Consider the following 12,500-nt stretch of genomic DNA (forward strand, 5'->3'; position numbering starts at 1 on the left):
TGTTAAGGTTACAGACGCTATCCACGCTAACGAGTCTGAGCGGGACTCGAACCCCGGACTGGCAAACAACAGACAGAGGCGTTACGAGTCAGGCCACAGCAACCCTAAATCCTTGGGTAGGATTAAAACAAAGGAATTCTGTTCTTGAACGTTTATTCAACATTGTACATTGGTATGTGCTCATCGATAAATCATCTCTCTATTTCTTAAGTTTTCTATAATAAATCCCTCTGTCTCTATCTATAGGACCAAATGGATTTCTATCTATGGCACGAAATGGTCGTCCTAAATGGAAACTGATTTTTGCAGTAGCTGTAGGTCGGTTATGTTCATACCCGTAAGAACGCACAGCCTGACTTTTGGGCGCATGTTCAAAGCCGTCACTTATGTAATATCCATGGGCGCCCTTGGCATTGATAGGCATGATATACGCCCTTGGGTATCGCCTAGCAACGCCCTCGCCTCCTGGAAAGCGATCGGAGGAGCTACCGACGGGATGTTGTTGGGTATCCAGCGACGCATGGAAGACTTTGTGTCGGAAATCTTCGTACAGTTCCCCATTGTTTCGTCTCGATTTCACCATCGATGCTATGGATAAAATGACGAAGATTGTGAACGAGATCGATGTCCTCTGGAAAGTTAAAAGGTTATGCATTAAAATCAGATGGTTATTAGAGATAACTAGTGTACGCGATCTGTAAAAATGATGACTAAATATACAGATACACAATAAAAAAAAAACGCAATTTAATGGGGGAATTTTCCGTAAAAAATATAATGTTCTCAGCCGTATTTCAGTAAAATACAGGCGACCGTAAGTTTTATCCTACTTAGTAATTATATTTTATGGGTTTACGAGAGTAATATCACTTCTTTATATCAGTATATTTGTTTATAAAACGGTAAATGCCTGGCAACATTTATTCCAGATTTTTATTCGGTTTTTTTTTTACGGGAAATTTTTAAATGTACATATGCACACACACAGATTCAACCCTTCCCATCACCCCCCCCCTTTCCTAACTACAACACGGCAGTTGTGGTTTACAAATGTACCTCTCCGGGTACCCCCTTCTCACCAGGATAGGACTACTCCCCCTTCCCCATACCCAAGGCACAGAGAGAGACCGAGTAGTTATACGTCTGAGGGTTTGGGTATCGCCATGATCAACAAAGCTGTACTGGTCCGTACATCCCATACTAGGTTGGTATGCTGTGAGCGATCAGATTTAAGTGTCCCACCATCACCAATCAGCATTGGCTAGCGTGGTGATAAAATTACCAAACCCAAGCATTTTTTGTAGTCGTTGTTGCATACAGTATATATATATATATATATATATATATATATATATATATATATATATATATATATATATATATACTGTATATACATAATATATATATATATATATATATATATATATATATATATATATATATATATATATATATATACTGTATATACATAATATATATATATATATATATATATATATATATATATATATATATATATATATATATATATATATATATATATATATATATACACACACAAACGCACACACACACACACACACACATATATATATATATATATATATATATATATATATATATATATATATATATGTATATATATATAAATATATTAAGTATATATATATTACACCAGCAAATTATGTTATTATACATACGAGGAAACAAAGCTGAATACGAACAACGAGTATGAGAAACTAAATCCAAGATAATTGTATAATGTGTTGGCTCAGAAAATACAGGGACACTTTCAAGCCGTGTTAGTACACACGAGTCAGCAAATGCTTCTTTCCCTCTACTACAAGCTTTGGAATGCCCTACATACTCCCATTTTCCTATACCTACAATCTTCAAGCATCCTTCAAGGGGCGTGTCTATCACTACATTCATGGGTGAACTCATTGCTTTACTACACAAATTAAAATCTTCAAGCATCCTTCAAGGGGCGTATCTATCACTACATTCATTGGTGAACTAATTGCTTTACTACACAAATTAAAGTCTTGCTATATTTCACTTAGGGCTACGCACCGGTACATCAATGGAAAATTGTATAAAAAAAAACTCACCATACTGTTCACAACGCCACGTCTGTACAAGGACTAAACACGATTAGATCAGTGAAGGTGTTTTTATATGACTATTCAGACAAGTTCATAAACCCCCTGAGGCTCATCTGGTTAAAAAAACGATTAGAATGTCAGATGCTGTAAATGATTAGGCCTTTGTGAAATTTGCTGGAACGATTATGCCTTTGTTTGCTGAGCTAATTGTTCTGTTCTTCCAACTGAAAGTGCAGAGAAGTAACGGTGACTTGGCAGATTGGTTTCTCATTTAATTCTCGATTCTAATGGAAGTTCATAAACTTGTGTTTGCTCCATCTATTGTTGAGTATTCTCGAATGTGGAAAAGTGAAAAGCCTTTCGAACGGATTTGCTAAGCAAATATATTCACCAGGATGTGTGAAAGAAAAAACTTCCAGCCGGTTACATTAAGTCCTCCTATATACATGAAAATTTTAATATAGATATTATTCTAACGTCAAATTTTACGTCCTCTTCTGTACATGAAAATTTTAATATAAATATTATTCTAAAGTCAAATTCTTACTCCCCCTGAGAGCTTCTTTCATGAAGCTTTTCCTCTGTTTACCCAAGTGTCATCTGTTCACTCATCAGCAAATGATGAGACGTTATAATCGAAAGATAGAAATTAGAAAGGACCTCAAGTGGCAAGAGATTGTCAGAATAGATTGTTGGACTTTCACTTCTTACAATGTAACAAATCGACAGAAAGATGCCACTCGACACCAATTCGATCACTGAATCAATATTGGAATAGATTTGCTTAAGATTTTTCATAATTTTGATCTTTGGTCATTGAGGGGAGGGGGAGGTGCAGGGGCAGGGAAAGGGGCAGGGAAAGGGGCAGGGACAGGGGCAGTTGCAAGGGCAAGGGGAGGGGCAGAGGTAGGGGCAACGGCAGTTGCAGGGGCAGGGAAAAGGGCAGGGGCAAGGGAAGGTGTAGGGAGAGGGGCATGTACAAGGGCAGTGGCAGGGGGCAGTGGAAAGGGCAGCGGCAGGGGCAGGGATAGGGACAGGACAAAGACAGTTGCAGGGTCAGGGGCAATGGCAGGGAAGGGTGCAGGGGCAAGGGCGAGGGCAGTTGCAGGGGCAGTGGCAAGGGTAGGGGCAGGAGCAGGGGCAGGGGCAAGGACAGTTGCAGGGGGAGGGATAGGGGCAAGGGGCGTTGCAGGGGCAGGAAAAGGGACAGGGGCAGGGACAGGAGCAGGGGCAAGGGCAGTTGCAGGGGCAAGGGCAGTTGCAGGGTCAGGGCCAGGGGCAAAGGCAGTTGCAGGGGCAAGGGCAGTTGCAGGAGCAAGGGCAGTTGGAGGGGTAAGGGCAGTTGCAGGGGCAAGGGCAGTTGCAGGGTCAGGGGCCGGGACAGGGGCAAGGGCATTGCAGGGACAAGGGCTAGGGCAGTGACAGGAACAGGGGCCGGGGCAGGCAGAAAACTGCACCCCTGTAAGATTGACAGATAATTATCCAGATATTCGGCATTAGTAAGCTGATGCGTTGCCATCCAATAGAGCTTTGTTTATGATGGAGTTCGTCCTGGTGAAGGAAGGACAGGAGTGGTTTCTGGCCCAAGCGATAATGGCCCAAGTTGAGACTTCAAAGCTTATGATAGGAATGAATTCTATGGGTAATGAAGACCCACAGGCCACAGAACAGAGTTAGTGCAGAGTCAGTACAGAGAGACAGGTTCAGATGGCTATAAGCAAGCAATAAGCGAATGGTCACGTAAGAATCTAATGCAAGTATCGGCAGGCTTCGGTGAACTTCGAGAACCTATACGTAGATACATACGTACATACACACAAACACATACTCGTGTTTGATCCCATACCATCGCCCACACGTCCGGCAAGATAGATTTAGGTGCCAGAATTCACTGGTGTATAGAAAAGGGTCTTGGTGTTCGCAACTCTTCTGGTATCAACCTCAAGTGGTAATAGTTGTAAGGTAAAATAACGTAAACACACATAAATGCATACTCCGTTTTACGTGTATATATATATATATATATATATATATATATATATATATATATATATATATATATATATATATATATATATATATATATATATACTGTCAAATATATTTCTTATGATCTTTTTCACGCTCAGCTAAAGATTTTTTTTTAAAGCTCAGCAATCTAGATTGAATTGGAAGCTACAATGTTACGTAATATAACAATCGAAGCCACAATAACTACTCAGGTGAGAGAGAGAGAGAGAGAGAGAGAGAGAGAGAGAGAGAGAGAGAGAGAGAGAGAGAGAGAGAGAGATAACATATTTATCTTTTAATGTATTAAAGGAAAGAATTAGATATGCTGCCACCCTAAACTCTTATACAAGTTGCTAAGATTTTAAAACGTTGAAGAAATGGAGCAAACGTTATGTTCTTGCATTACTCCTAAGCTTTTATCAAACGTTCCTCCACATCCCCCGGAGCCAGTGTGTCCTTCCCAGATCCTCCTCCACCACTACCTCCTCCTCTTCCTCCTCCTCCTCCTCCTCCCCCTCCTCCTCCTTCAAGGAAACGCAACCGTTAGAGTTATATAAGTCTAGGAAGAGCACGCACGGGTGCGCATGCGCCGTAGAACGGAAGGAAATAAATCGAGAAGAAATGGAAAGTTTGCGTGACTTCACCGAGTGAACTCGAGGTAATTGACTTCGAACGTAGAGTTCCTTTTTTTTCTTTCTTTTATATTCTCTTTAACTTGCGTGACTAACGCTCTTCCATCAATCTATGTACTAGGAGAGACACGCCAGTTATGTTACCAGACCCTGTTCTTTGGAGATAAATATTAGATATCTTTTCAGATCTCATGACGGTACCAAGATCTTAAATCCACTATTCTTTTCACATTAAGCCCTTGGAAATCTAACGTCCCTTCCTCTCAAGCCCTAGGGTAGTGGTAGCCTATTGGAAAAGTCCCTGCTTGGTGATATGATGGACTGGGGTTCGAGATACAGTGTCTGCAACCTCACCATCCTTGTGAACGTAGGATAGGTGGTTTGGGGAAGTCTATAGGCCTACCAACTGAGTCATCAGTAGCCATTGCCTGGCCCACCCTGTTGGAGAGGGGCCTTGGGTGCAGATCAAATGTATATAAGGCCAGTCTCTAGGGCATTGTCCCTGTTCCTTTCCTCTGCCATTCACGAGTGACCTTTAATCCTTAGATTTAGGGAAAAATAGCCTAGTGAGGAAAGGAAATAAGAAAATAAATAAACTATATAAGAAGTAATGAACAATTAAAATTCAATATATTTTAAAAACACTAACAAAATTAAAACAAATATTTTATATATAAACAATAAAAAGACTTATGTTACCAAGTAATGAACAATTCAAATAAAATATTTCAAAAACACTAACAACATTAAAATAGATATTTCATATATAAACTATAAGGAGACATGTCAGCCTGTTCAACATAAAAACATTTGCTGACATGGATTTTTAATGTAAGGACCTCACGAAATTGTTCTCAAGCGTAATGACTGTGACACTATTTAACCTTACAATATACTGTATATTTTGTATATTTTATGGATGGAAAGTTTTAGAAAGACAAAATGGTCTCTGTTTTGGTCAGAAAATGTTTTATGACATTTTATCGATTTCTGAGAATTTTGTTGGTTTTTCATATTTTGTTTTTATGAAAAATTACAACCTACTGTATATTTTTTATATTTTGGGAATGTCTGAGAATTTTTTTGGTTTTTAATATTTTGTTTTTATGAAAAATTACAGCATACTGTATATTTTTCATATTTTATGAATGGAGAGTTTTAGAAAGACAAAATGGTCTCTGTTTTGGTCAGAAAATTTTATGTGACATTTTATCAATTTCTGAGAATTTTTTTGGTTTTTAATATTTTGTTTTTATGAAAAATTACAGCATACTGTATATTTTGTATATTTTATGAATGGAGAGTTTTAGAAAGACAAAATGGTCTCTGTTTTGGTCAGAAAATGTTTTATGACATTTTATCGATTTCTGAGAATTTTGTTGGTTTTTCATATTTTGTTTTTATGAAAAATTACAACCTACTGTATATTTTTTATATTTTGGGAATGTCTGAGAATTTTTTTGGTTTTTAATATTTTGTTTTTATGAAAAATTACAGCATACTGTATATTTTTCATATTTTATGAATGGAGAGTTTTAGAAAGACAAAATGGTCTCTGTTTTGGTCAGAAAATTTTATGTGACATTTTATCAATTTCTGAGAATTTTTTTGGTTTTTAATATTTTGTTTTTATGAAAAATTACAGCATACTGTATATTTTGTATATTTTATGAATGGAGAGTTTTAGAAAGACAAAATGGTCTCTGTTTTGGTCAGAAAATGTTTTATGACATTTTATCGATTTCTGAGAATTTTGTTGGTTTTTCATATTTTGTTTTTATGAAAAATTACAACCTACTGTATATTTTTTATATTTTGGGAATGTCTGAGAATTTTTTTGGTTTTTAATATTTTGTTTTTATGAAAAATTACAGCATACTGTATATTTTTCATATCTTATGAATGGAGAGTTTTAGAAAGACAAAATGGTCTCTGTTTTGGTCAGAAAATTTTATGTGACATTTTATCAATTTCTGAGAATTTTTTTGGTTTTTAATATTTTGTTTTTATGAAAAATTACAGCATACTGTATATTTTGTATATTTTATGAATGGAGAGTTTTAGAAAGACAAAATGGTCTCTGTTTTGGTCAGAAAATGTTATGTGACATTTTATCAATTTCTGAGAATTTTTTTGGTTTTTAATATTTTGTTTTTATGAAAAATTACAACATACTGTATATTTTGTATATTTTATGAATGGAGAGTTTTAGAAAGACAAAATGGTCTCTGTTTTGATCAAAAAACTTTATATGACATTTTATCGTTTTTTGAGAATCTTATTTATAATATCTTGATGTTTTCAAGAAAATAGAGATATAAAATTTTCGGTTCTTAATATTGTAATGTTTTTAAGAAAATTAGATATCTAATCATCATAATTTTTCTTCTGTAATTAAATTTTTGCAATTAGATTAAATGTATATTATATCTTATCTCTCCCGAATTAATTCAGGCCATCTCTAAAATAATCAAATTTAACTCAATGGGATGCTATATCCTCTTCCTTAAAAAGAAATAACTTTTATAAAACATATTTCATAACTGGGACTGGTGGCCCAGTCTCTCATAGATAAGGTACTCAACAAGCAGGGTAAAGATAAGCTACACTACAAGCTGGGTAAAGCTAAGCTACTCTACAAGCAGGGTAAAGCTAAGCTACACTACAAGCAGGGTAGAGCTAAGCTACTCTACAAGCAGGGTAAAGCTAAGCTACACTACAAGCAGGGTAAAGCTAAGCTACACTACAAGCAGGGTAAAGATAAGCTACGCTACAAGCAGGGTAAAGCTAAGCTACTCTACAAGCAGGGTAAAGCTAAGCTACACTACAAGCAGGGTAAAGCTAAGCTACACTACAAGCAGGGTAAAGATAAGCTACACTACAAGCCGGGTAAAGCTAAGCTACTCTAAAAGCAGGGTAAAGCTAAGCTACACTACAAGCAGGGTAAAGCTAAGCTACTCTACAATCAGGGTAAAGCTAATCTACTCTACAAGCAGGATAAAGCTAAGCTACACTACAAGCTGGGTAAAGCTAAGCTACACTACAAGCATTGTAAAGCTAAGCTACTCTACAATCAGGGTAAAGCTAATCTACTCTACAAGCAGGGTAAAGCTAAGCTACACTACAAGCTGGGTAAAGCTAAGCTACACTACAAGCATTATAAAGCTAAGCTACTCTACAATCAGGGTAAAGCTAATCTACTCTACAAGCAGGGTAAAGCTAAGCTACACTACAAGCAGGGTAAAGCTAAGCTACACTACTAGCAGGGTAAAGATAAGCTACACTAAAAGCAGGGTAAAGCTAAGCTACACTACAAGCAGGGTAGAGCTAAGCTACTCTACAAGCAGGGTAAAGCTAAGCTACTCTACAAGCAGGGTAAAGATAAGCTACACTACAAGCAGGGTAAAGATAAGCTACACTACTAGCAGGGTAAAGATAAGCTACACTAAAAGCAGGGTAAAGCTAAGCTACACTGCAAGCAGGGTAGAGCTAATTTACTCTCCGAGCAGGGTACAGCTAAGCTACTCTACAAGCAGGGTAAAGATAAGCTACTCTACAAGCAGGGTAAAGCTAAGCTACACCACAAGCAGGGTAAAGCTAAGCTACGCTACAAGCAGGGTAGAGCTAAGCTACTCTCCGAGCAGGGTACAGCTAAGCTACTCTACAAGCAGGGTAAAGCTAAGCTACACTACAAGCAGGGTAAAGATAAGCTACACTACAAGCAGGGTAAAGCTAAGCTAGACTACAAGCTGGGTAAAGTTAAGCTACACTACAAGCAGGATAAAGCTAAGCTACTCTACAAGAAGGGTAAGCTAAGCTATTCTGCAAGCAGGGTAAAACTAAGCTACGCTACAAGCAGGATAAAGCTAAGCTACACTACAAGCAGGGTAAAGATAAGCTATTCTACAAGCAGGGTAAAGTTAAGCTACTCTAAAAGCAGGGTAAAGCTATATTACTCTACATGCAGGGTAAAGCTAAGCTGCTCTACAAGCAGGGTAAAGCTAAGCTACACTACAAGCAGGGTAAAGCTAAGCTACTCTACAAGCAGGGTAAAGATAAGATACACTACAAGCAGGGTAAAGCTATGTTACTCTACCAGCAAGGTAAAGCTAAGCTACACTACAAGCAGGGTAAAGATAAGCTACACTACAAGCTGGGTAAAGATAAGCTACACTACAAGCAGGGTAAAGATAAGCTCCACTACAAGCAGGGTAAAGCTAAGCTACTCTACAAGCAGGGTAAAGCTAAGCTACACCACAAGCAGGGTAAAGCTAAGCTACACTACAAGCAGGGTAGAGCTAAGCTACTCTCCGAGCAGGGTACAGCTAAGCTACTCTACAAGCAGGGTAAAGATAAGCTACTCTACAAGTAGGGTAAAGATGAGCTACACTACAAGCAGGGTAAAGCTAAGTTACACTACAAGCAGGGTAAAGATAAGCTACACTACAAGCAGGGTAAAGCTAAGCTACTCTACAAGCAGGGTAAAGCTAAGCTACACTACAAGCAGTGTAAAGCTAAGCTACTCTACAAGCCGGGTAAAGATAAGCTACTCTACAAGCAGGGTAAAGGCAAGCTACTCTACAAGCAGGGTAAAGGCAAGCTACTCTACAAGCAGGGTAAAGGCAAGCTACTCTACAAGCAGGGTAAAGGTAAGCTACTCTACAAGCAGGGTAAAGATAAGCTGCACTACAAGCTGGGTAAAGATAAGCTAATCTATAACCAAATATTAATATCATTCAGACTTCAGTAATTAAATGAAACAAGACATCAGGCATATTCTAATCATAGCAATGGAGTGAATTAACTTCTGTCCCTTTTAAAGTCATTTTCTAACCTCAGTACTTAAAAAGCCAATAACCTTAACAAACATATTCCAACACCAAAAACCTCATATATCAACCCTTCTAGTTTGAGGGGGTTGTGTTTCAGGGGTAGTTTGTGGGGGTGGGAGGGGGGAGGTAACTCAGCCTCGTCTCCCCAATCATCTTCCCCTTTGATATGTCTTTCATCACTTTTCTTTCCCTATAATATGTGATACAATAACTATCTTCAACATGGACACTATTGCCTAAATATAAGTTTTTCGCAATATTCACGACGAAACTTTCTTCTCGATTTTGGGTGAAGAAAACGTATGACCTAATCTTGAAAATCCAGTTGAAACTGGAAACAGTGTGTGTGTGTAATACGCCTTTACATTACCAAGAAAAAAATAATGGACCTGGAACTTGAAACGAACCTCACAAGACTGGTGTGCTAGTAGCATTAGGTTAAGCTTGAGGACCAGGAAAAAGACCTAAGATTGGACCTGAAACTTGCAACAAACCTTATAAGACTGGTGTGCTAGTAGCATTAGGTTAAGCTTGAGGACCAGAATTTAGACCTAAGATTGGACCTGAAACTTGCAACAAACCTTATAAGACTGGTGTGCTAGTAGCATTAGGTTAAGCTTGAGGACTAGGAAAAAGACCTAAGATTGGACCTGAAACTTGCAACAAACCTTATAAGACTGGTGTGCTAGTAGCATTAGGTTAAGCTTGAGGACTAGGAAAAAGACCTAAGATTGGACCTGAAACTTGCAACAAACCTTATAAGACTGGTGTGCTAGTAGCATTAGGTTAAGCTTGAGGACTAGGAAAAAGACCTAAGATTGGACCTGAAACTTGCAACAAACCTTATAAGACTGGTGTGCTAGTAGCATTAGGTTAAGCTTGAGGACCAGGAAAAAGACCTAAGATTGGACCTGAAACTTGCAACAAACTTTACAATACTGGTGTATTAGTAGCATTACGGTAAGAATGAGGCCCAGAGAAAAGGGGCTATGGGGATGAGGCATCAAGAATAAAAAATAACAATCCACTGATTAAAATAGATTCTGGGTCACTGATTAAATTAGAAATCATTTGGAAATCTTGAAACAGTGTAAGAGTAATTAAGGCTTTTAAGAAATGTTTCAGGTTTACATAATCACTGTAATAGTTGCAATTAAAACTTGATGAAGAAATCATATGTGAATAATGTAATGGCACACACACACACACACACACACACACACACACATATATATATATATATATATATATATATATATATATATATATATATATATATATATATATATGTGTGTGTGTATGTATGTATGTATATATATAATTTGTGTGTGTGAAATCACATCAGCCATATTAATTCATTAGAAGAAAGTTAGTTCATCCTATACAGGTATATACAAATTATTCATTATTCAGGGGTATGCCATACACAAGTTAATTAGTGAGTAATACATTTATTTCCTCATTATTTTGTTTTATTACTTTTTATTTTCGAGATAATTAAAGAAATACATAACGATCATCGTCCACCTGACGCACTACTTTCCGTACCCTCCGTGTATTCCTCCGCCACTCAAGTTGAAGTTAATATTGGCTTTGGCTGGGGCCGCTCCCCCTCCTCCAAATCCACCATGTCCTCCTCCAAATCTTCCTCCGCCATAGCCTCCACCACCTCCTCCAAAGCCACCGTGTCCTCTCCTAGATCCTCCTCCGCCATAGCCTGTTCCTCCGCCTAATCCTCCTCCTCCAAAGCCACCATGTCCTCCTCCTCCAAATCTTCCTCCACCATAACCTCCTCCTCCTCCTCCATCTCCAAATCCTCCATGTCCTCCTCCTCCACCTCCACCATATCCACCTCCTCCAAGGGAGAAACTGGAGAAGGACTTCACTGATGGATCAGCCTCTACTAGGGCTACGAGCAATGCCGTAGCCATTGCCAACTTCAAAGGCCTCTGTAAATAAAGCGAGAGTTACAAAAGTTAGTATAAATGTGGAGGCCGACGGGGCAGGAAGCTTAAAGCCTTTATTTGCCACAGGAAAGAGGAGACTGGTAAACGAATCAAGAGAGATAAGAGGAATTAAGAGGAATCGATAACTCTTGAAGTTGATCGACTTGAAACCGAGTCAGCTCGCATGCTATTCTTAAGGTAACTACTTATGGAAAACAGTTTTGTTTATAAACTATTTGTTTTGTATCAACCTAAGGGAAATATTTTCAAGTTTTTTTTTAGCATATGAAAAGTGTATTCAAAGGTTCTAATGAGTTTACATTAAAAGAAAGCACTAGTAAATAGATCTGTCTTTGCTTCTAGAATAAAAGGTGAAATTATTAAGCTATTTCAATAATAATATTTCCAAAATTTTTGAGCATTTGAAAAGTCTATTCAAAGGTTACATTGAGTTTATATTAAGAGAAACATAAATAAATTGAACCATCATTGCTTCTAAATGAAAAAGTGACATTGTATAGGTTTTTATATCTTGAATACCCCTGCTCCTCAGGAAGCTGGTCCACCACCTCATCCAGAGTTGAGCCCCACTCTCATATCCTCTTTTTCCTATCATTTGGCCTTGATTAGACATAAGTTTAGAGTTTACCATCCAGTAACTTCTGTCCACTATCTCCTCCAGAATTGAGCCCCACTCTCATATCCTTTTCCTTCTTTTAATCCTATCATTAGGCCTTGATTAGACATAAGCTCAGAGCAGAATTAAACCCCACTCTCATATCCTCTTCCTTTCTTTTATTCCTATCATTAGGCCTTGATCAGACATAAGCTTAGAGTTAACCGTCCAGTAACTTCTGTCCACCACCTACTCCAGAGTTGAGCCCCACTCTCATATCCTCTTTTTCCTATCATTTGGCCTTCATTAGACATAAGCTCAGAGTTTACCGTCCAGTAACTTCTGTCCACCACCTACTC

The 12,500-nt window shown here is 37.9% G+C and overlaps 2 protein-coding genes across 2 annotated transcripts in view; both read right to left on the reverse strand.

Annotated features, from left to right (window-relative positions):
• LOC137628298 (uncharacterized) overlaps positions 1-1,944 on the reverse strand; it is an 8,831-nt gene extending 6,887 nt beyond the window's left edge. Inside the window, exons 1-2 of the mRNA XM_068359459.1 lie at positions 1,888-1,944; positions 350-631 (exon numbers count right to left, since the gene is read on the reverse strand). Of these exons, the coding sequence (XP_068215560.1) occupies positions 350-631; positions 1,888-1,944 (339 nt within the window). The remainder of the gene's footprint in view (positions 1-349; positions 632-1,887) is intronic.
• LOC137628357 (keratin, type I cytoskeletal 9-like) overlaps positions 1-12,500 on the reverse strand; it is a 246,617-nt gene that overhangs the window by 21,489 nt on the left and 212,628 nt on the right. The window lies entirely within an intron of this gene.

The sequence above is a fragment of the Palaemon carinicauda genome, chromosome 36 (assembly GCF_036898095.1).
Source record: "Palaemon carinicauda isolate YSFRI2023 chromosome 36, ASM3689809v2, whole genome shotgun sequence".
NCBI lineage: Eukaryota > Metazoa > Arthropoda > Malacostraca > Decapoda > Palaemonidae > Palaemon > Palaemon carinicauda.